The sequence below is a fragment of the Callithrix jacchus genome, chromosome 19, assembly GCF_049354715.1.
Source record: "Callithrix jacchus isolate 240 chromosome 19, calJac240_pri, whole genome shotgun sequence".
In the NCBI taxonomy this organism is placed as follows: domain Eukaryota; kingdom Metazoa; phylum Chordata; class Mammalia; order Primates; family Cebidae; genus Callithrix; species Callithrix jacchus.
This window is the reverse complement of record NC_133520.1, coordinates 20,430,124-20,454,941: the sequence shown is the minus strand read 5'-3', so window position 1 is coordinate 20,454,941 and position 24,818 is coordinate 20,430,124. Positions and strand designations below refer to the sequence as shown.

Genomic DNA, 24,818 nt, shown 5'->3' with positions numbered 1-24,818 from the left:
CACAGTGAAGTGATCCTACTGCTAGTATCAAGATTTTCCACTAGCGCTAATGAAACTCTGATGTTACCAAACATGTGGTATGGGCCAGACACTATACCAGGGGTCTACGGAAATCCAGAAATACACACTATACCAGGTGTCTACACTGTCCTCATTGTGTAGGCGAGAGTGAGCCTTAGGAAGGGTGTTGGATCACACACCATGCCTTGCACTCACCTCTGAGCTCAGAAGGGCAGGGCCTCCCTGTATACCGTGATCTCTGCATCTCTTCTTCTAGCAAAAGACTCAAAAGAATTTTGAAATTAATAAATTGGTTCTATCAGAGATGGCTCCTAAAGCGCAAAGGCTCTTTTAGCCCTGCTGATGCACAGGCTCTCTCAGACCCTTTTTCTGTGATACTGAAGGGAATATAATACCCAAAATCAGTTTTTTTTTTTTTATTTGGCATAAACTGTGGATAGCACTAGATTTTGCTCCATCCAGAGCTCTTTTGACTGAACTGCCCCAGCGTTTTTATGGGCAACAGCCATATACAGTCTACTTCCTATCTATCGTGAAGTTGTTGTTGAGGATTTCCTGTATTATTTCACTCTGCGTTCGTGTCTCCATTATCTCTGATGCCTAGCAAACTATCCCAAATGGAATGATGATTTATTACTTCTCACAATCCTGTGACTGTCTGGGCTGTCCTTTTGCTGACTTCCCCAGGGCTCACGTGTGCCCTGTGGTCTAGTGATAGCAGGGTTGGCTGGCTGGTCCAAGATGGCGTCACACATCCTATGTATTTGCCAGCTGTTGTCTGGGGCTCCTCAATTCTCCACATGCCCTGGAAGCATAGACCAGCTTCCTTACACTATGGCGGTCTCAGGGCAGCATTCTAAGAGGGCAAGTCCAATGTGCAAGTGCCTCGTAAGCCTCTCCCTGCCTCATGTTTGCTGGCATCCAGTTGCCCGAAGCAAATCACACAGCCCAGTCCAGAGTCCGACTTCAGCTGTCCATGCAGGAGTGGCAAAGAGATACAGCCACTTCCAGTCAACTGCAGTCCAGTACCCAAAATCCATTCCTTTCATGGCACATTTCCGAATCTAGCAGCGGAATTTCAGTCTCTCTTAGGATACTCATGACTTCATTTGGATGGTGAGCAGTGGTTAGTTGGAGCACAAGCTTCAAAGTTCAACCTGAATTGGAAATTTGACTTGATCACTGGCCATTGTGCCTTTGTCAGGTGACTCACGTCCATTTGTTCATCTGTGGAATGGATATGATGATACTTTCCTTCCTGAGCTTGTTGTGAAGTTAAATTGAGCCTATACATGAAGTCTCTGGCCCATGACTGATCTCATTACACCTTGATTCTTGTTTCTGTTCCTCCTTTTACTTCTGTCTCTGGGAAGTTCAGAGTTTAAAAATTCAGCTTGACCACAGCGTCTTTACTTGGTCATTTCCTCAGTCACCGTGTTCCATTTGTTTTGTATTTCTCTTTAGGTTTTTTGTATAGCCACCCAATCCTTTTTGGAAAAATAAGTAATATTATTAAAGTAAAACTGACTAGTAAAATTCTGTAAAAATAAAAAGAAAATCTTGGTTTTGCTGGTAAGAGTCAGGATTATAGTGCTATTGAACAAGCTTGTGTAGATACTAATGAATTTCCACATTCCTATAGATTTGACCCAAGTGATCTTTGCAGATTTTCACAAGCACTGAGGACTGGCCAGCCTTCTCACAAGTCTTCCAGCACTCAATTCATCTGGTCCAACACATCCCTGAAAAGCCGGGTTCTTCAGGGTGTTATGCTGAAGCTCCTACATCTGATCACCTACTATATTCCACACATTTTTCATGCATTCTTTCTCATCCTCTGAGAATTTGGCATTCTGGATGATGCTGCTGAGATAGATGAATAATTTATAAAGTTTTAAGAGTTCTAAATCTAATTCTTTCTAGTTTCTCCTGGGGCTCAGAAAACAATACCCTAAAATGAAGGCCTCAGAAGCATACGTTTTTCACTTTCTCCTGCCCTCCAGCTGTCAGCCTCCTTCTCCCCGAGGCTACCCATAGATACTAGAATCCCTCTTCCCTAAGGCAGGTCCTAGGGACCAGAACCCACTTTCCCCAAAGCCAGCCATCAAACCTGAAAGTACAATTCTAAGTTTCCCTCTGCCTTGCTATGTAAATGCTGTTTATAAAAACGTGACTGACTTTTGTTTGACTGTAGGTCGTAAGACCCCCATTCCAGAGAGGGTCCTCCCTACACCCAGAATGAAGGAATGCTGCTCAGAGAGGCTGAGAAGAATCTAGATGGACAGGCCTTGCTGGGCTTCCCCACATGATCTGTTAGCTTTGGATTCTGCCCTTTTTGTCCAGTCATATTTCCACATGGCCGTCCATACTGTGTTGAACTGCAGCATAAAAATGGACAATTGCCTCTGTATTGTTGGGTCTTCGTTCTGATAGCTCATGTATATACACATTAAATTAATGTGTATGCCTTTTCTCTAATTAATCTGACTTTTTTGAATTGGTTTTTCAGCGAAACTTCAGAGGGTGATGGGGAAAGTTCCCCTTGACCCCTGCATTTCCAAGTCAGTGGACATGTAAATCTTTGGCTTACAGAAGGATAGGAATCAGGTAAACATGTTCTTTGAAATAGCATTGAAACAACCAACAACAAACAAACTTTTGTCCAAAGGGACTGTTACATTCTCCAACCTCAGTGTGCTGTGAGATGAGATCCTGGCCCCACTTGGAACAGGTTTCATGGAGCGGGCACATCTTGTGGGCCACTGGCCACTCCTGAATTCCATGGATGCCCTGGGGCTGAGATGCAGTGGAAAGATGACCCGTGACTGTTCCCAGCACTGTTGCTCATGAGAGACCATGGGATGTGGTCACTCCGGCAATCTCTCATGCTTTAGTGTTGTCAGCTGTACAAGGGAGTGTGGGGTAGCTTCTCAGGCAGTCATGTGGCTCTGGGCTCAGCTTCTGTTGAGAGCCTTCTACACTGCTAGTGTCACAGCTGATGTTCTTTTATTTAATTCCACACATCACAGTGGATAGAAAACATGGTTTCTATTGCTATGAGCTCCAGAGCAGGAATTTGGATTTGCCTTTGAAGTCTGAGCTGCTCATAGCAGCTCACCCTCTTTTCAGCTTTCCCATCAGGATCAAACGAGATGAAGTGTGTGGGAAGGAGAAGCAACCCTTAAAAGTAGATCTTGGTAAAATTACCGTTTTCCAAAGTTGGACCAGGGAAGCTAAGAGGAAAGAGGGACAGTCCTCACTGACTCTCTGGGCTGCCGTGGGCCAGGCCGTTGCCAGTCACTTGGTGTCAGCGAGCTTATTGGATGTAGCCTTCCCAACCACGTGGACACGGGGTCAGTCTGTCCGTCCCAGAACTAGCTGGGGTGGTGGAGGGAGCCTGGACTCTGGGCCAGTCACACCCTGATGTGACACTGGATACACTGCCTGTTAGCTATGGGCCCTTGACTTTGTCTTTTTTGGGTCTCAATTTTGTCATCTTTTATTAATAAAAGGGGTATTAAAACCATACCTCAAAGATGTTGTGCCGAACACGTATGTAACTGCAGTAGCACACATGTGGCTACTCTATAAGGCCTGGCACGCAGAAAATCCCTGGAAAATGCCAGTTCTGTGAAGGTGGTGTCACTGTCACTGTCACTGTCACTGTTATTCCCATATTCTGTCTGGGTTGGTGGCGGAAGGGCTGTTAGGCCGTGGGCCGGTGCTTTGCTTTCTCTCCTCAGGTGTGCGATTGCCCATAGATGGCGCTGTCAGTACCTGGGTTCCCTGTATACATTTAGCACTGACATAAGCACACAGGACCACTTTGGTCTAGATTGACCAGTTTCTTGGAGAAAGCAAAGATTTGGTAGGGAAAGGGATGTACGTAGAGGGACGAGTTCCTCAGCGGGCCTGGAGGACTGCATCCGATCATGCCATCTCTCCCTGCCTGGGCTGGTGGGGTACTCTCTGGGCCCTTTTTCTAATTGCAAGGTAGAAGGGAGGCCACCTCAGATTCTAGAGTAGTGCCTGGACTCCAGACCTTAAAAGCAGAGGCCAGCTCACACGTTTCTAGAAACAGCTTTTGGGTCTCCTGGTCCATGGGTTCCTGTAGTGGCTTTGGGCAGCATTTGGAGCCTCTGGCCAGATAAGATCCCTTCATGATGTGAAATATTGCAAAAGGTCGAAGTTTCAGCTTTAACATGTCGGTGCTAAATTTTTAAAACTGCTCAACGATTCATGAAGATAATTTAAAAACATGAAAGTTTGAGAGGAGAGCCAGCACTCATCATTCTCCACTCTTAACACAGTCATTTTTATTGCATTCCATTCCAGGCTAATCCATATGGATACATATTTTTATATAGTTATTTCATTGTGTACATAAAATTTTGTCTCCTGCTTTTTCATTTAACGTAAGCATTTTGCAGGTGGCTATGTGATCTTTATAATTTTAATGGATGCATAATATTCTTTGAAGGGGCTGTTAACAGAAACTAACCTTGTACTAGTGAGTGTTCTAAATTTCTTCTGTTTTTTTCTCTTATACATAATGCTGCCATATTTGTGCGTAAGATTTATTCCTTATTTTAGGTTAGTTCACTGGGATAAATTCACAGAAGTGAGATTTCTTGTTTTACCTTTCTAGATCTTGATGCCGGGTACCAACTTGCTTTCTGATAAGGTTTAATTTACACTGTGTCCTTTTGCTTTTAAAATAAGATAGTGAGACATCTGCAGCCTGTGTTGTGATGCCAAGTATTGAGATAGTATAGAAAATGTACCAGCTGTTGAAGGCAGAGAATGGACATATAAAGGAATGAGCCAGAGGTAGGGGGTCTCACAGCTTGTCCCTGGGTGGCCCCAGTCATCCTGTCCCAGGGCAGCACTGGAGAGAGAGGGAGGCTCTTGGGGTAGCCGGAGCCCCTGAGAAGGGCTGGCAGATGCGCCACAGGGCTGGAGGTTTCTGTGTGGAGTCCTGCTGTAGGTCACTCACATTAGGCACGATGTGAACCTGCCCTGCTCAGTGACTGTGATCTGATTCAAATAACTTTCTAAGAAAAGAACTTGGAATTGTGGAAAGACCACCGTTTTGGATCTGGAGTCTGGGCTTTGATGGAACTGCTTGAACTATCCTAACGCATGTGTTTAAAGTGGGCTAATAAGGCATGACAGTGTCCTCTGTACAAATCCTTTGTGAAAGAAGAATTTGTAATTTATGAAATAAAGACCTTTTGAAAAAATAGATTAGGATAATCCTTATAGGGTTTGGGGGTAATAGTCATATGGCTAATAGCCACTGATCCCTGAACAAAGAAAATGTTAATGAGAAAATGTGCATTTAAAAGTAATAAAAAGAAGCATACAGTCTGTATGTATTGCTCATTGGTTAGAACGTTTTCAGATACTTCTCCCCGCAGCGTCACTGAGATCCTCCTGAGTTTCTCTTTCTTGGGAGCAGATGGCACACATTTTGCATGGTGTGCCTCACATGGTTTTTCTCGTCTTCTAGCTACTTTCACCATCTTTCTAAACGTCCCACATGGGTCACCATCATTTTCCTAACTTTGAAAGGATTTATCAGGTCTTTTTCAAATGTCTGCTTCATCAGCCCTCAGGACGCACAGCCTTGGCCTCGCTGTGGAGAGATGGCAGCAGGACAGTGGACTGCAGGGTTTCAGTGAGCATACAGGCGTGTGTCTCGTCCCTCCCTTCTTGCTGTGACCAGCGGTGTGATGTGCTGGTCTCTGCCTTCTGCTGTCTCCCAGGGCAGCGTGGGAAAGCCTCTCCTCTCCCCTTGACTTCTCTGCTTTCTTCCCTTTTCCCAAAATCCAGGTCTAATTCTAATGGTCTCCCAAGAGAAGTCAACTGAAGTCTGAGGTTTCTCCCTTTGAAGAGAAGGGGTAATTGCTGTACAGAGAACCTCAGACTGGGGAGAATTGCTGTATGGGGGACTCATGAGGAGTAAGAGAGAACATACTAGTGCCAGCCCAGTGCCAGGCCTGGGGTGGGTGTTGAATATGCATCAGTCCCTCTCTCACTCACACTTGGGTTGGCTGTACCTGGGCTATACTGCCAGGAATTTCTGACTCTGAAATGATTTGTGATGGGATAAGTCAGGGGAGAAGCTTATTATAAATTTCTCATTTCATTTGTAACCCTCAGCCCTTTTGGGGCTCTTTGCATATCATTCTGAGACTCATTTTTTTGCTTGGAGATGCTCTTCAAAACAAATGTAAGTGTTTTATTTTTTGGTGGCCGGAAGTGACAACAGGTCTCCCACTCTGTTGCCCAGGCTGGAGTGTGGTCATGCAATTGTGGCTCACTGCAGCCTCAAACTCCTGGGCTCAGGTGATTCTCCTGCCTCAGCTTCCCAAGTAGCTGGGACTACAGCTGTGTATCACCATACCTGGCGAATTTTTAACATTTTATGTAGAAGCAGGGTCTCAACATGTTGCCCAGGCTGGTCTTGAGCCAAGCTGTTTTCCTGCCTTGGCCTCCCAAAGGTGCTGGGATTACAGTCGTGAGCCACCACTTCCAGCCCTGGAGCCAGTTCTGACTTAGTGGTTGCAGAGCTGGCCTAGGAAGGAACCAGTTGTAAGGAAGTTAGGCCCTCACAGGAAGGATTTGACCAGATGGTGGTGGGAGATGGCGGCACCTACTGGTGACAAGTAGCATTGCACTGTAGTTCTGCAAGACCTGCTCGTGGGCTGCAGTGAAGTGGGGAGGAAAGCAGCCTTGCAGGTGTATTGACAGGGTGGTGGTGACGCTGGGTGGGGGAGGAGGTGGAGCAGCAGGAATGCGAAATGTTCAGGGCTGCAGCCTGGCCTGCTGACGAGGCTGCCTCCTGCTGGCCTCCCTGTGGCTGCTCTGCTGTGGCCCTTGGGTGCCACTCATGACCAAGTGCTGTCTGAGGGTGTCACCTCTCTCCTCCCATCTTTTATTCTTATCTATTGGGAATGATTATTATTTTCTAAATTTTAAAATACAATTGATTTTTACGGAAATAATTTTCTAAAATACTCCCCCCCCTTTTTTTTTTTGCCAATCAGTTTGAGCTTATGAGGTTGCTCAGGTTAGCCTTGAACTCATGACCTCGCCTTCGCAAGCGCCACGACCTCCGGCGGGAGCCACTTTGGACCCCTTCCCCCCCGCCTTTTTTTATAAAGAGACGTTTTCCTAGTTCAGTTTGCAGAAGTTCATTTTTCTAGAGTAAGAGAGCCTGCTTCAGCTGTAGTTGAGAAACCCAGAACAAGAAGTGAGCTGCGCTTGAGAGAAGGCTTTGCGTGCCACCCCCTGACTGGGGAGGCGGTGGACTCAGAGCCAGTGTTAGAGATTGGGGCCATAAAAGACTGTTTAAAGTGTCAAGCTCAGCTAACTTATGGGCTAGAATTATCTATTGGCTCTTAAAGGACCTGCTGCTGTTCTTGCCTTCAGGAATGGGGAGTTATCACCAGGAGCTAAGAGCTGACCTGCTTCATAAAGTCTTATTTAGACCCAGGAATAAAGTCAAAGCTGCATGTTAATGTAACAAACAGCTGCCCCTGTGCATGCCTTCTCTGGGCTGCCTTCTGCTCAGCATGAGCATTTGGGTTGGCCTGGCAGCTCTTGAAGAGGATGGTGTTGTGGAATAGATTCCTTTTAGGCCTCTCCCCTCCTGTCCCCGGATCGGAGCTGATTATTCTTATTGGAAAATTGGCTTTCGAGTGAGCATTTATCAAGAGATTAATACTCGAGTTTCCTTGAAGGAAGAGGGAGGTGAGAGGGCTTAAAATTGCCACTAAAAATGTACAGGCCCCCTAGAAATACTGGCTTGACAGATGTTGGCCCAGGAGTGTTCAGTGTGATGCTTTCCCTTTAGGGAAATAGGATTATGCACACATTTTTGTAATTTTTTTCAATTTTATATTTTTCTAGGACAGTTTTAGACTTACAGAAACATTGGAAACATTGTGCAGAGAGTGCCTGTATATCCCATACCCAGTTTCCCTGTTATTAAAATCTTACATTAGTATGATTTGTTATAAAGAACAGACGGTATTGATACGTTATTAACTAAAGTTCTGCACTTTATTCAGATTTTTTCACAGCATTCCCCAGTGTTCTTTTTCTGTTTTAACACATTATATTATCCAGAATACCACATTCCAGTTAGTGATCTTACCTTCTTACATGTCTTTAGACTTTTTTTTTTTTTTTTTTTTGATGACCTTGACAGTTTTGAGGAGGCTTGGTCAGGGATTTTTTAAGAATTTTTCTTGTTTGGGGTTTGTTTGATGTTTTTTCTCATGATTAGACAAGGGTTATGGATTTGGGAGAGGAGGACCACAGAAGTAAAATATGCATAAATTAAGCAAGTTGGTTAATGAGTTAATTATGGAGAGAAAAGGTAGTTTAGTGGCCTGAATAGTGACTGCAAGAGGAGTAAAGGCTGGACCCTCAAATTGGAGGAAGGCAAGCGTGATATTCTTAATGATTGGACTTCATGTCTAACTTGTGTCATGCCCTTCTAGTTCAAAGGAAATGGGATGGAGTTGTTCTTAAATATCCATGTTATATCTTGGGAAACTGAAGCTCAGAGAGGCAGAATGGGTTGTTTAAGGTCATAGAGATTGACCAGGACTTACTGGATGTGCCAGTGCATTTGCAAACCTTTCCTACTTGCATTTTGTATGCCCAGAAGTTCTAGACTCAACTGGCTGGGTCACTGATGACCATTTCATCTGTGTGAAGGTATAGGAATTTAAATTGGAAGATTTTTGTTAAATGAAGGCAATTGACCGACTGTGCATGGAATGACTGTGCAGGGTGATTGACCAGGCCTCCTTCCTGTTAGAGAAGTTAAATGGTTGAGGATTAATGATGATGCGATTGTAGTTCGTGACTTCAGCACAAGTCATTGTTACAGTTCTCAAATGTTGAGCCAGCCCCACAGTATTCCCCACTAGCCTGCTTTTCTCTGAGGTTACACAGTAAAATAAGTGAAGTAGTGACCTTTATCGTAATGTATTTTTTATTTGTGAGCAAGTGGAGTAAGTGTGAAGCAGTCTGTGACTTTGAATCCACAATAGAAATTCGCCCTCCTCTCATTTGCCACATGGAGTTTCATAAACCAAGTTGGAGTTGTGAATGTGAAGCTGGAAATGCTTGGATGAAGCCAGTGGTTCTCAATACTGAGAACTGCCTGGGAGCTTCTAGACAAACCCCCAAGGCTGGGTCCCATTTCCTGAAGTTATAATTATATTGCCCAGGACAGGCGCAGGCATTGGAAAATCCAAAACCTGGCCTTTCTGTCTTGTCCCTCACCCTCTGCTCTACCCAGATCTTTATTCTTAAACCCTTTGTATCTTTTGATTTTTGCCCAAGTAAAGGTTTTGGGAGCTGTTGGGCTGGAGCTTTCGAAGCTTCCAGGAGGCTGATGTTACTCCTCCTCCTGGATTCTACCTGCTCTCCCTAGGTGATGGAACCGGGAGGGCTCGTGGCTACCTCTGCTACATGTGGCGCAAAACGTGCTTCAGTAATATTTGAGAGACTGAATGAAGCATGTCTCTGGTCTCTATTATGTTCCCTTTCTATTCTAACGATGAGTAGGAGGAAAGTTACCACTTTCTTGTAAACCACAATGTTGCTTTCAGTTAAGAAACAAAAACTGATCTCTTTTATAAATCCATAGATATGAGTGTTTTATACAGTACAGGCTTCTGGTTGTAAGAGAAGTTTTGCCATTGTTCAGAGTGATCTTACTAGCCTAGTAGTTTAGTCTGTTCTGCATTGCTATAAAGGAGTACCTGAGACCTCTGAGAAAAGAGGTTTGTTTGGCTCTTGGTTCTGTAGGCTGTACAAGAAGCATGACAACAGAATCTGCTTCTGGTGAGGAGTTCAGGAAACTTTTTTTTTTTTTTGAGACGGAGTTTCGCTCTTGTTACCCAGGCTGGAGTGCAATGGCGCGAGGTAATAGGTGAAGGGAAGCAGATATGTCCCATGGCGAGAGAGGGCGCAAGAGAGAGAGGGGAGGAGGTGCCAGGTTCTTTTAAACAGTCAAATCTGTGTGAACACATTTCTTTACCATGGGGAGAGCACAAAGCCATGCAGGAAGGATCCGCCCCGATGATGCAGACACCCCCAGGCCTTGCCTCCAACACTGGGCATCACATTTCAACATGAGATTTGGAGGAGACAAACATCCAAATGAATTCACTTAGTTAACTCGGGTGTTCATTTTTCAGGACCCTTTCCCAGTAAGTTAAAATGAAAATTTGTAAGTTATTTGGGAAGTAAAAGTTTAGATAGTGACACAGTGAGTCAATCAGTGAGTTTTTTTTGCTTCTTAAGAGAAGACCGGAAGATTATTCCTCTACGCTGCCCTGGCGGAACACCAACCCTGAAGAATTAGAAATAACTAATAGTCCTTCTGGTTTTCCCAGCAGTTACTTAATAGGGAAAATGCTTGATCACGGGAGGTCTTAGTCTTTAGCAGGAAACTTAAGTCTACTCTAAAAATTTGCTTTCGAGTAAACAGTATTTTAGGTAGTTTGTAATGATTTAGCTTGGCGGTATACTTTTACCTTTTAAGAAATGGGCTGTGAAATATAAATTATTACATCATTTAAAAGTATCTGGCAACCCGTTTTTTCCCCAGAACTTGAGGTTTGCTGTATGGATTGGCTGTCATGGTAGTTACTGTCAAGTCATCAAATAACAGAGAAAACTAGACAGTTGATGAGAAGGGAAGCAAGTAGTCGTTCAGATGGTATTTTTGGTAATTTAATCTGCCGCTGACCATATGGTCTAGTCAGCCGAAATAATTTAACAGTGACAACATGTATTTTAGTAAGCAGAGATTAAAAACAGCCCATTTATTTTCTGTTTTCTTCCACAGTAATATTTTTATGTCTCTGTTAACAAATATGATGTTCTCCATTTAAATTATATGGAGACAGTTTTGGATGATTTAGCAATATACATAACATTTATTCGTTGTTATTATCTAGTTTTATGTATGTAAGCATGTTTATTTTAGTGGCGTTTTGTAATTCAAAAATGTTACCAAAGGTGGTAATTGTATTTATATTGGACATGGGTAAGACATCAGTGTGAGATGAAGCAATCTTTTTGCCACACAGACTTGCTGCTTTTGTGACTCAATTTTGGCTTCCATCACATCACAGCCCCTGCCCCCCCACCCTGCCTCACACAAATGACTGGTTAGATACAGCAGTCTCTGCCCCTAGCAAGCCTTATGGCATTGATATTGTCGTGGTTTTAGAATATTCTAAATATTAACCAATCTTTTTTTTTTGAGATGGAGTTTCGCTCTTCTTACCCAGGCTGGAGTGCAATGGTGCGATCTCGGCTCACCACAACCTCCGCCTCCTGGGTTCAGGCAATTCTCCTGCCTCAGCCTCCTGAGTAGCTGGGATTACAGGCACGCGCCACCATGCCCAGCTAATTTTTTTGTATTTTTAGTAGAGACGGGGTTTCACCATGTTGACCAGGATGGTCTGGATTTTTTGACCTTGTGATCCACCCGCCTTGGCCTCCCAAAGTGCTGGGATTACAGGCATGAGCCACCACGCCCAACCCTACCCAATCTTTTATTATCCTCCTCTCAAAACTGGAGTCTAATCTCAGCTCCATGAAACCTGATTTCACGTGAGCTGAACATGGTGACTTGTTTCTAATGAACAGACTGTGACAGAGCGACAGTAAGTGATTTCCAAGACTAGGCCACAAAAGGCATCATGGTGTTTCCCTTGCTCTTGTATGTGCCCTCTTCCGCATGTTCATTGGGGAAGCCAGCTGTCATTTCGGGAGGACACTTAAGCAGCCCTATTGGATGGGCCTAGTGAGGAATGGGGGCCTCTTGGCAATAGCCATGTGAGTTACCCATCCTGGAAGCAGACCCTAGCCCAAGGCAAACCTTCAGACAATCGCAGCGCTGGTGGAAATCTTTTCAGCCTTATTAGAAATCGTGGGCCAGAACCATTCAGATTCCTGACCCTCAGGCGCTGTGTGAGGTAATAGACGTTTACTGTTTTAAGCTACTGAGTTTTGAGGCAATTTGTTTTGCAGCAGTTGAAAGTCATGTAGCCCTTCTGGATCCTGTTTTCCAATCCTCTGGGAAATGAAGGGTTGGACTGCATAGCGCCCTGAGCACACGGATGGGACCAATAGCGCCTAAGGGGATTGCTCATCTTCCAGCCAGCTGTGCCTCCTCGCCCCACAGCGCCTTTCCTCCTCCACCCCCCTGACCACCTTTCCTTTGGCAACTGAACCAAGACCACTTCTTAATTTTTTCTTATTTTGGATCAGAGACAGATTATACTGGAAATATTAACATCTCAACCTATATTTACACTTAGTTTTCATAACTATTTAATAAAGTAACCTATTGGATTTGCTGCTTCTGGAAATAATATCACATTATTTAGATGTCATTGCTATTTTATCTACTTAGAAATAGGATGAATTTGAGCTGCCGTGGTCTCTAAGTATGGCAGGTGAGTAGATATCGCTCAGCCATGGATTCCCGTCTGACTGCACAGGACCTGCTGTAATTCCGTTTGTGCCTGTCTTGTGTGCATTTGTAAGAAATGTGTGGGCAGATACATATTTTGAGGTTTTAAGATATATAATTTTGAACTAGATTAAAACATCTAATGTCAATAATCCCTGCCAGCTTGGGTAAGTTCATAAGTAGGAGAAATTGAGTTCTCATTATCTGGCCCAGATGCCATTTACAAAGGGAGAGAAGACCACAGCACCATACCTTAGGGCGTCTAGGTCTTTCCAGAGGCTGCGTGTGGATGCATCCAACACCATGGACCAAGGGGCGATGCCAGGCAGGGTGGCAGCGTTCTCCTGCCCCCAGGTTTCTCATTTGCTTGGCAGGGGATCCTAGTTGCCTGGTGAAACTTCCCTGATGGAATGCAGTATTTGGTCAGAACCCGAGCCCTTGTTTGTCCACGCTGTCCTGAAGCACCGTCTGTCTGTGGGGTGGTCATTCCGCATTCACTGTCAACATCCCTCCTTTGAGGGTGGTGCAGACAAAGCAGAGATAGGTCTGCATCCTGGGAAATCAAAGCGGGCTTACAAGATCACAAGCTCTGAATTCTCTGCAACTTTTGACCCGGCATAAACCCCGTCATTACCCCTCTAATCTCAGCAGTTTGTACTTGTCACTAAAAAGAGGACCTGTCTGTCATGGCATCGTTTTCCCCTTAAAAGGGAGAAAACACACAGATCTGTTGGTAGCACAGCCTGGTTACCAGTGAGTCCTGCGCGCAAGAGCCTTCTTCACACATTTGCATTCAGTACATTTCCATTTTTGAGCGGCGTCGACACTAGTGTAAATAAGCCTTATAATGTATGTAAATGTATGGGAGGGGGATTGTAACTAAAAGCTTCCACTGCAGAGTGGGCGAAGCGGTACAATCAATCTGAGTAAGTAGGGCAAGGATTTTTTTTTTTCAGCTGCATTTATTATTGAGCAACTACTGTAAGGCCACCATTGCACTTGGTACCATAAGGATGCAGAAGGAATATGACAGCTTCCCTACTCTCAAAGAACCTGTAATGTTTTTGGATATCAAACATGGGCCAAACAGGTAGCAAATGTAAAAGATCCTCAAGTGTTAACTGAAGGTATCAGCTACACAGGAACGCTGGGCAGGCAGGGACCCCGCTGTGCAGGAGGCATTGAGCCCAGCCTCCCAACCTTAGAAAAGCGAGACTCCGAACCAACGCCCACTGCCACTGGCAGAGCTATGGCTGGAACCTGAGGCTCTGGCCCCAAGGCCAGTGCTGGCCAGTAGCTTGAATGGCCCTGGGCCTTTTCACAAGCCCGGATTTGTGTCTCCCATTTCCTTGCTGATCCCACCTCTTGGTGTCTCACGGTAGCTCAGCATTTCCAAACCAAACTCGTCTCTATTTCCTAGCATTGCTTCTTACCCTACGCAGCAGCTTTCTCGCATTTCTTCTCTGTGGACATCATACCTATGTCAGAAGTGCTGCAGTCAGAAACCTGGGGCCGTCTTTGAGTCTTCCTCCCACTCAAAGTGCTGCCTTGCAGCCCCTCCTAGCTGCACCTGTCTCTCCTCTGTCCCTGTGGGACCTGGACTGGGTCCAGCATGCCATCTTCCTGTGCTGCATTGCCAAAATGGCCTCCTGGGCTCTCTTCTGTCTTCTGGTTTGCCCCCACCTTATAGCCACAGTGATGTTTCTAGAATGCAAGTCCCAGACTATCCTGCCACTCCCGTGCCTTCTTGTTTTGACCTTTCCTTTGTTCCATCTGTCTGCTACACCTACCACCACACACTAGTCCCCATTGTTCCTTCTTGCCTCCCTGAGGTCTCCACCGAGGGGCCACTTCTGTGCACAGCCTTCCTGGGGTCCCTGCTGTACACAGATTTCCCGTATGTGTCTGTGGGTGTGTATGCATAGCACAGGCTGAGATGCCTGGTACCTGCTGTCTCTCTAGGAGCTGACTTTCTTAATACCCGCCCAAAGCCCTGGGTAGGGGTGGGGAGAAGACGGTAGGACAAGACTAGTGTCTGCAGACCAGGGGTGGGTGAACCCTGGGTGCTCCGTCAGCCAGTGAACCTAGTCAGCCATCTCTGCAGGAATTTGCTGGTGATCAGACATACTCTGAGATGAATGGACAGTACAGTGTCTTAATTGAACTTTGGCTATTTAGTTGGGGAGGGAAGAAGCTATCTTATTTAGAGGCAATACAGCTAAATGACTGAGATCATGAACTCCAGCCCTGAACTCCCCAGGGTGTGGATCCAACCTTGTATGAACACTAAACATTCAGTGCCTTAGCTTCTTCACCTGTCACATGGGAAGAATAATAGCATTGCAGGAAGATGAGCGTGTGTGCAGTGTCCAGAGTGGAGTTTGGCACTTTGTAATGCTGTTGAGTGTTAGGCAGCAGCCACCATGGTGGTTCCTCCTCTTCATTTTCCTCCCCCTCCCCCTCCTTCACTTCCCCCTCCTCCCCACTCCTCCTCCCCACTCCTCCTCCCCACTCCTCCTCCCCTTCCCCATTCCTCCCCACTCCTCCTCCTCCCCACTCCTCCTCCTCCCCACTCCTCCTTCCCCACCTGCCCCTCCTCCTATTCCTCCCCACTCCTCCTCCCCGTCCTCCCACTCCTCCTCTCCCCTCCTTCCTTCCCCTCCAACCCTTTCCCTTCCCCCTCCTCCCCTCCCTTTCTTTCCCCTTCTCCTCCCTCTCCTCCTTCTCCTTCTCTTCCTCCTCCTCCTCCTCCTCCTGCTTCCCCTCCTCCTTTCCCTCCTGTTTTTACTCTAAGAGCAGGTAGTTAAGATGATAATCTGCACTTTTTGACTTGGAAGTCCAGAACAAAACAGTCCTTTGTGAATGACCTCCTGGAAATGTATTCTTGGGTTTTTATGACGTTTTGAGAATCAGGCTGTTATAATTTAGTTTAAATTGAGCCCTAGCCTGTCATTCCCACTCTGACTTACATAAAGGGCCAGATTTAGCTTCTTACCAGCTGTGTAACCTGGACAAATTGCTTAGCCTGTCTTATGTGTCCTCATTGTAAGACAGGAATTATAAAATGTAGTAATGAGAGAGGGTCTATGCACAATGCTTGGCACATAGTAGGTATTTGTAAATGGCATGGCATTATTCCATCTGCTTGGTACCTTGCCATGCCCTAATTATATGAAATCAGCCTGCACTAGTTTATAGTAGGCACTGTTGATAGGAAGGGAGAAGGAGCTTGAGAAATGCTACCTGTGGGAAAATCAGTCTTATCTGTGGGAACAAGGAAAAAAGTTGATTTTCTGGGGAAACATTGATGGTTGACCTACAAATGTCCGATAATGACTGTAAATAATGACTTTATTTTTATGTATAGGAAATATGCTAGAGTCACCAGCCCCACTGGCAATGTTCAGTTTTTATTTTATTCAGCCACACGTTTAAATGGTTTGATCCATTAGCTGGTGTACGTAGGAGGCCAGATGACTGCCGGGGTGTGGGGTGTGGGGTGTGGGGTGTTGGGAGGTAGGAATTATCAGCCACAAGGCTACCATCAAGCCTCAAAATAAAAATTAATGGTTAATTAAAAGTCTACACAGTGTGAGTGTGGTAAGTTCATCACTTGCTGATTTAGTATTCATGCACATCTCATTACTTTGTAAAGCCAGTTGGTGGGTTAGATTCTCTCACTGTTGCGTATCTGCTAAGGTTCTTACAGAATCACTGCCAGTAGTAAATTGAAAGTTTCCTTACAGCTGAGTAATCTCCAAAGCCAAGTTATAAATAGCGATCCTCCTGCCTCAGCCTCCTAAGTAGCTGTGATTACGGGCATGCACCACCATGCCTGGCTAATTTTGTATTTTTTAAAACTTTTTTGTAGTAAAAATTATTTAAATTCAGATACATATGCACTTAATACATTTATTGCAGTGTGGGATGACTTGCAAAAGTGCATAGGGCACTTAAAGGCCCAGGAAGGCATTCTGATGGGTGAGTGGGGCTAGGATCCCCCGCTGCAGAACGGTTTCTTTCACCAGCCCACCAAGGCTGCAGTTCTCCCCCTCCTTCCGTTTCCACAGCAGCCCTGATGTGATAAACCCAGCTGTATTGCCTCATGAGAGAAGCAGCAAAAGGAAAAGCTGGCCGAGAGATGGGGGAGGCTTAGGCACAGTTTCTCTCTAATTACCATCCCTCCTGAGTAGAAATGCAGATTATTGGCAGAGCAGGTTGCATTTGGAAAAAATGTGTCATTTGGCCAAGGCCCTGGGATTTACCCTTCTACACATCTCACTTCACATTTTAAGTAAGGAACCAAAACGTCTCCAGTGGTGAACTTCCGTGCAGCGCGCAGTCCGCGCTGGTCCAGAGGAGTGCTTGCTGGTGGAATAAACCCATGGAGAGCTGGGTCCCCTGCCCCGCAGGGAGAGATTACCGCTGCACGTCCACCTAATCGCATCTGCTCAGGAACATGGCCAGTTGACAATGCTTGGCTCACAGGAGTCTGGTGGGAAAATTACTAGCCATGGGTTATTTCTGATTTGGTTATATATAGAAACCTTTCTTATATTAGTCACAGAAATCAGATTCCCAGTGGTGGGAAAATATATTTAGCTCTGTGGTCATGTGGTTGTTATTTAGTCTGATTTCATGTTGATAAATTAGAGTAAATTGTTTACCCAGATGAGTTGAATAAATTCTGCCAGAGCTTATATCTTACTCTGGTTTCACATTAAGTTCTTAATATGTATTTCCATTTCATTGGCAGTCCTATTAGAGTAAGCTCTAGAAAAAGCTTGGTGGCCCTACCCCCCCCCCCCCCCCCCCCCCCCCCCCCCCCCGCTCCTGTGTTAGTCAATGGAATTAAACAAATCATGTAACACTCTCTGAGGGGAGCTCAAAGGGCCCCTTAGGGAGAATCTGGTCCTAAGATGTCCATAAAGCACCCAAGCTCTGGAAAGCGACCTTCATTTTAATGGTTTTAATTTAACTGCTCTAGAATTATTTCATTTAATCTCCTTTCCCTATCTCACTTCCCCACCCTCACAAATCCCCAAAGCCCTGGGAGTTTTCAGAGTACTTCCTTCTGACAGATACAAAATACAGGTATAAAATGAAGACAGGGGTCAGGCGAGGTGGCTCATGCCTGTAATCCCAGCACTTTGAGAGGCCGAGGCGGGTGGATCACGAGGTCAACAGATTGAGACCATCCTGGTCAACATGGTGAAACCCAGTCTCTACTAAAAATACAAAAAATTATCTGGGCACGGTGGCGCGTGCTTGTAATCCCAGCTACTCAGGAGGCTGAGGCAGGAGAATTGCCTGAACCCAGGAGGCGGAGGTTGCGGTGAGCCAAGATCATGCCATTGCACTCCAGCTTGGGTAACAACATCGAAACTCCGTCTCAAAACAAACAAACAAACAAAAAAAAAAACATGAAGACAGAAATGTAAACCCTTTGGAAAGGTCATGCCCATACTTCTCTTCCCTTGCCTCTTGACTCCCTGACAATTTCTGGTGTGGGGGCGGTCCTTAAGATGAGCACTCCCTCCTGCTCATCAGTGCCTCCCCAGGGCCAAATGTTACTCTCCTAAGAGTCCTTGTGTATTGAACTGTTGAACGAAGGTATGTCAGAGGAACCAGTCAACTCATTCAGTGTCTTTGTTCCCCCCAGGAGGACTGGAATGAAATTGACCCCATTAAAAAGAAAGACCTTCATCACAGCAATGGAGAAGATAAAGCACAAAGCATGGAGACCCTCCCTCCAGGTACTGCCAGGGGCCAGGAAGCCATCTTGCTTGCACATATGATTGGGAATGGACTAAATGTTGCCCTGGAGCAGGTGGTCTGTGGGGAGAGGCTGGATTCCATAGGTAGCGGGAGAGAACACTGCTTTGCTGCAGTGGCTTACTCCTGTAATCCCAGCACTTTTGGAGGCCAAGGCCAGCGGGTCATCTGAGGTTGGGAGTTCGAGACCAGCCTGACCAATGTGGAGAAACCCTGTCTCTACTAAAAATGCAAAATAAGCTGGTCGTGGTAGTACATGCCTGTCATCCCAGCTACTTGGGAGGCTGAGGCAGGAGAATCACTTGAATCTGGGAGATGGAGGTTGTGGTGAACTTAGATTGTGCCATTGCACTCTAACCTAGGCAACAAGAGCGAAACTCCATCTCAAAAAAAAAAAGGAGTATTTATTAGTTCACGAAATTTTTTTAATAGACTTTATTTTTTAGGGCAGTTTTAGCTTCAAAGCAAAACTGAGGGGAAGGTACAGAGAATTCCCATATACCTCCTGCACCCCTACTCCAACACACATACATACATCCTCCTCCACTATCAGCGCCCCCCAACCGAGTGGTACGATTGTTACAATCCATGAACCCACGTTGACACATCATCACCCAAGGTCTGTAGTTGACATTAGAGTTCACTCTCAATGTTATACATTCTGTGGGTTTGGACAAATGCATAATGGCATTTACACACCATTGGAGTGTCATACAAAGTGATTTCATTGCCTTAAGAGTCCTCCATGCTCTGCCTATTCATCCTTTCCTCCCCGAAGCCCCTGGTAACCACTGATCCTTTTTCTGCCTCTGAAGTTTTGCTTTTCTAGGATGTCATGCAGGTAGAATCACAGGGTATGTCAGCTTTTCAGATTGGCTTCTTTCACTGAGTAATATATTTAAGTAATATATATTTATTTCAATATAACGTATTATTTAATATATATATATAAGGTTCCTCCATGTCTTTTCATGGCTGAATAGCTCATTTCTTAATGAACGAATAATACTCCATTGTCTGGATGTATTCGTTTGTTTATTCACCTAGTGAAGGACAGCTTGGTTGCTTCCAAGTTTTGACAATCATGATTACAGCTACTATAAATATCTGTGTACCAATTTTACTTTGTCAGAGATCAGTTGGGCACTATTCATGTGGTTCTATATATATATTGGGCAATAGTCATGTGGTTCTATATATATATATTGGGCAATATTCATGTGGTTCTATGTATATATTGGGCAATATTCATGTGGTTCTATATATATATTGGGCACTATTCATGTGGTTCTATATTTACTTCCATTGATGTGTTTGTCTGTTACTTTGCCCCTCCCACATTGTCTCGATGTCTGCGACTTCATGTAAATTATTGAAACTGAGTAGTGTTAGTCCTCCTTGCTTTTCAAGGTAGTTTCGGCTATTCCAGATCTTTTGCTGTACATATAAATTTAAGAATCAATTTGTTAGTAGCCACAAAACAACTTGTTGGAAGGTTTGGATTGCATTTAATCTATAAATCAAGTTGAGATTAACTGACATTTTGACAATATTGTCTTACTCCCCATGAATGTCAAATATTTCTTCATGTATTTTATCTTCTAATGCCTTTTATCAGAGTTTTATCGTTTTCCTCATACAGAGTTAATACATATTTTGTCAGATTTGTACTTAAGTTTTTCATTTTGGGGGTTTCTAATGTAAATGGTCTTGTGATTTTTAATGCCACATTCCACTCCTTTGTTGCTGGTATATAGGAAAGCAATTGACTTTTGCATATTGACCTCACATCTTACAACCTTGCTATAATTGCTTATCAGTCATAGGAAATTTTTGGTGTTTTTTTTTTTCCTGCATAGTCATGTCATCTGTGAACAAAGCAAGTTTTATTTCTTTTCTTCCAATCTTTATACATTTTTTTTTTTATCTTATTGCATTAGCTAAGACTTCCAGTATGATGTTGAAGAGGAGTGGTGAAGGGTTATCTTTGCCTCGTTCCTGATCTTAGTGAGAAGGTTTCCAGTTTTTCACCATTAGGTATGATGTTAGCTGCAGGATTTTTGTAGATATTCCTTATTAAGTTAAGAAAGTTCTCATCTATTCCTAGCTTGAGAATTTTTATCATGAATGGGTGTTGGATTTTGTCAAGTGCTTTTTTTGCATCGATTGATATAATCATGTGATTTTTCTTCTTTAGCTAGTGGATACGATGGATTATGTTAATGGGTTTTCATTTGTTGAGCCAGCCTTGCATAACTGGGATAAATCCTACTTGATCATGGTATGTAATTCTTTTTATACATTGTTGAATTTGATTGCTTTATTTTGTTGAGAATTTTTACATTTGTTCATATGAGAGCTATTATCAGTACCACTCATTTCTTTCTTTCTTTCCTTCCTTCTTTCTTTCTTTCTCTCTCTCTCTCTCTCTCTCTCTCTCTCTTTTTTCAAGAGATAGGGTTTTACCATGTTGGACAGGCTGGTCTTGAACTCCTGACTTCAGGTGATCTGCCTGCCTCGGCCCTACCAAAGTGCTGGGATTATAGGCATGAGCCACTGTGCCCAGCCAATACCTTTCTTTTTTTAAATGTCTTTGTCTGGCTTTGGTATTAGGGTAATGTTGACCTCATAGAATGAGTTAGGAAGTATTTCTGCCGCTTCTGTCTTCTGGAAGAGATTATAGAGAATTGGTATAATTTCTTTCTTTAAATGTTGGTCAGAATTCATCAGTGAACACATCTCGGCCTGATGCTTTCTGTTTGGGAAAATTATTAATTATTTATTCAGTTTCTTTAATAGATATGACCTATTCAAATTGTTGATTTTTTCTTATGCAAATTTTGGCAGATCATGTTTTTTGAGGAATTGGTCCATTTCATCCATCTTATTGAATTTATGGGCATAGAGTTGCTCATACTATTCCTTATTGCCTTTTTCATGTCCATGGAATCTGTAGTGATAGCCCCGCTTTGATTTCTGATATTGGTAAAGTGCTTTTTTTCTTTTTCACTTAGCCTGGTTAAAGGCTCATCAATTTTATTGCTCTTTTGAGAGAACCAGCTTTTGGTTTTAATTGATTTTTTTCTGTTGATTTCCTGTTTTCAATTTTATTGATGTCTGTAATAATTTTTATTATTTCTTTTCTGCTTACTTTGGATTTAACTTTCTCCTTTTTCTAGTTCCCTAAAGTAGAATCTTAGATGATTGCTTTTAGATCTTTCTTATTTTTGGTATATACATTCAATACTATAAATTTCCTTGCAGGTACTGCTTTTGCTCCATCTCACAAATTTTGATACGTTCTATTTTCATTTTTATTCAGTTTGGAAATTAAAAAAAATTTTTTTCTTGAGCTTTTTACTTTGACCCCTGTGTCATTTAGCAATGTGTTGTTCAGTCTGTACGTACTTTGGGATTTTCCAGCTAGCTGTCTTTCTGTTGTTGAGTCTAGTTTAATTGTATTGTGTTCTGAGAGCATACAATCTGATTTCTGTTCTTTTCAACTTGTTAAGGTAAGCTTTATGACCCAGAATGTGGTCCCTTTTGAATGTTCCATGTGAATTTGAAAAGAATGTGTATTCTGCTGTTTTTGAGTGAACTAGCCTATAGATGTCAATTATATCTAGTTGATTGATGGGGTTATTGAGTTCAGCTCTATCCTTATGGATCTTCTTCCTGCAGGATCTGCCCAGTTTTGATAGAGGAGTACTGAAGTCTCAAACTGTAACAGTGAATTTATTTATTTCTCCTTGCAGTTCTATCAGTTTTTGCCTCATGTATTTTTTATGCTCCTTTTAGGCACATACACATTAAGGATTGTTACGTCTTTTTGGAAAATAGACTTTTTACAAATCATTATGTAATGCTCTCTTGATACCTTAAAAAGTCCCATGATCTCAAGTTTGCATTGTCAGAAATTAATGTCGCTGTTCTTACTTTGGTTTGATAATGTTAGCCTGATAGATCTAACCTTCTTTGTGAAGTCCATTCTTTATCATTTTACTTTCAATCTGTGTGTGTTGTTTTATTTACAGTGGATTTATTTTAGACAACATATAACTTGGTCTTACTTTTTGATTCTCACTGACACACTTGGCATCTTCTTTGGTGTATTTAGACCATTGATGTATGAAGTGATTGTTGATATATTTAAATTCATTTTTAATTTCATATTTAATTTCATTTTCTATATTTGTTAGTATTTTTTATTTTTTGCCCTTGTTCTCTGTTTGTACTTTTGCCTTTCACACATTTTCTGCCTTTTGTCATTTGAATTGAGCTTTTCGTATGATCCCATTTTTTCTCCCTTCTCAGCATATCTATTAAGTGTCTTTTTAAAAAAATTAGTTTGTCTTCTTTCAGTTAACACTATGTTTCACAGATAGTACAAGTATCCTATAATAATGAAATATTCTTGATTCCTCCCTCCCATCCTTTATATCATTGCTATCATTCATTTACTTATACATAAGCATATTGTTGCTATTATTAATTCAAATAACCCATTATATATTAGTTAAATTAAAAGAAAAATAGGCTGGAAGCAGTGGCTCACACCTGTAATCCCAGCACTTTGGGAGGCCAAGGTGGGCAGATCACCTGAGGTCAGGAGTTTGAGACCAGCCTGGTCAGCATGGTGAAATCCCATCTCTACTAAAAATACAAAAATTAGCTGGGCTTGGTGACATGTGCCTGTAATTCCAGCTATCTGGGAGGCCGAGGGAGGAGAATTGCTGGAACCCAGGAGGCAGAGGCTGCAGTGAACTGAGATCGCACCGCTACACTGCAGCCTTGGTGACAGAGTGAGACTCTGTGTCAAAAAAAAAAAAAAAAAAGGAAAAGTTTTTATTTTACCTTCACTTATTTCTTCTTTGATGCATCCTTTCTTCATATAGATCCAAATTTCTGACCTATGTTATTTTTCTATGTTAGAAGAGCTGCTTTTAACATTTTTTGCAAGGCAGGTCTACTGGCAACAAATTCCCTCAACTTGTGTTTGTCTGAGGAAATTTCTATCCCGCCTTCATATTTGAAGATCAGTCTTGAATGATACAGAATTCTAATTGGTGATTTTATTTTTCTCTGAGCCCTTTAAATATTTCATTTTCCTTTCTTCTTGCCTGCATGGTTTCTGAGAAGACATTCGTGTAATCCTTCTCTTTGCTCCTCTATTGATAGGTAAGGTGTTTCTTGCCTATCAATTTTTTCTTTATCTTTGATTTTCTGTAATTTGAATCTAATATGCCTGAATGTAGTTTCTGGAGCCTTCATACTATTCTGTGTGTGCTCTAAGTTTTCTTAATTTGTGTTTTGATGTTCAACATTAACTTGGGGAAATTCTCAGACACTGTTGCTTCCAATATTTCTCCTGTTCCTTTCTCTCTTTCCTTCTGGTAGTCCCACCATGCATATTTATACCACTGTAATTGTTCCACAGTTCTTGGATATTATTTCAGTCTTTTTCATCTTTTTTGTCTTTGCATTTGAGTTTTAGAAGTTTCTAATGTCATATCCTCAATTTTAGAGATTTTTTTTCTCAATATTTCCTATCTACTAATGAGCCCATTAAAGGCATTCTTCATTCTGTACAGTGTTTTTGATCTCTAGCATTTCCTTTTGATTCTTTCTCATAATTTCCATTTCTCTGCTTACATTATTTGTCTGTTCTTGTGTGTTATCTACTTTTTCCATTACAGTCCATAGCATATTAATCATAGTTGTTTTAAATTCCTGATCTGGGGGTATGATCCAAGATGGCTGATCACTAACATCTCGGGATTGCAGCTCCCAGTGAAAGTGCAGAGAATGAGAGGATACCACACTTTCAGACAAATTTTTATCGCTCACGGAGCAGAAGATTCCCAGTGGAGGAGCCGCACGGGTTGCCGGCACAGCAGCTCTTGGTGCAGAGTAAACGGGACTTGTTCCCCTTCTGACCGACGTTTGGAGCTCCGGGAAGGCAGAGTCACTGATTACGGACTCAAGAAGGAAGCCAAACTGGAGATTCCCGGGCAGAGAAGCACCATCAGTCTTAATGCCACTGTTTTGGCCGGCGCAGTGGGTTGCTCATATTTCGGCCCTGGGAATTAACAACTTGGACGTCCACTCAGAGACCTAATTTGAAAGTTGGTAATTACAAAGACCACAGGTGGATAAATTTACAACGATGGGAAGAAACCAGCGTAAAAAGGCTGAGAATACTCAAAATCAGAACGCCTCTCCCTCTAAAGAAGATCACAGTTCCTCATCAACAAGGGAACAAGACTTGATGGAGAACGAGCGCATCCCATTAACAGAATCAGCCTTCAGAAGAAGGATAATAAGAAACTTATGTGAGTTAAAAGAACATGATGTAGCCCAATGTAAAGAAACTAAGAACTTTGAAAAAAGGTTTGATGAAATCCTATTGAGAATAGACAACTTAGAGAGGAATATAAGTGAATTAATGGAACTGAAGAATACAATACAGGAACTCCGAGAAGTATGCACAGGTTTAAACACTCTA

General features: G+C 43.0%; 1 protein-coding gene across 1 annotated transcript in view; it reads left to right on the top strand.

Annotated features, from left to right (window-relative positions):
• The window catches only part of GALNT2 (polypeptide N-acetylgalactosaminyltransferase 2), a 219,219-nt gene that overhangs the window by 91,528 nt on the left and 102,873 nt on the right, over positions 1-24,818 (top strand). The window contains exon 2 of the mRNA XM_003735230.5: positions 18,201-18,294. Coding sequence (XP_003735278.2) covers positions 18,201-18,294 — 94 coding nt within the window. The remainder of the gene's footprint in view (positions 1-18,200; positions 18,295-24,818) is intronic.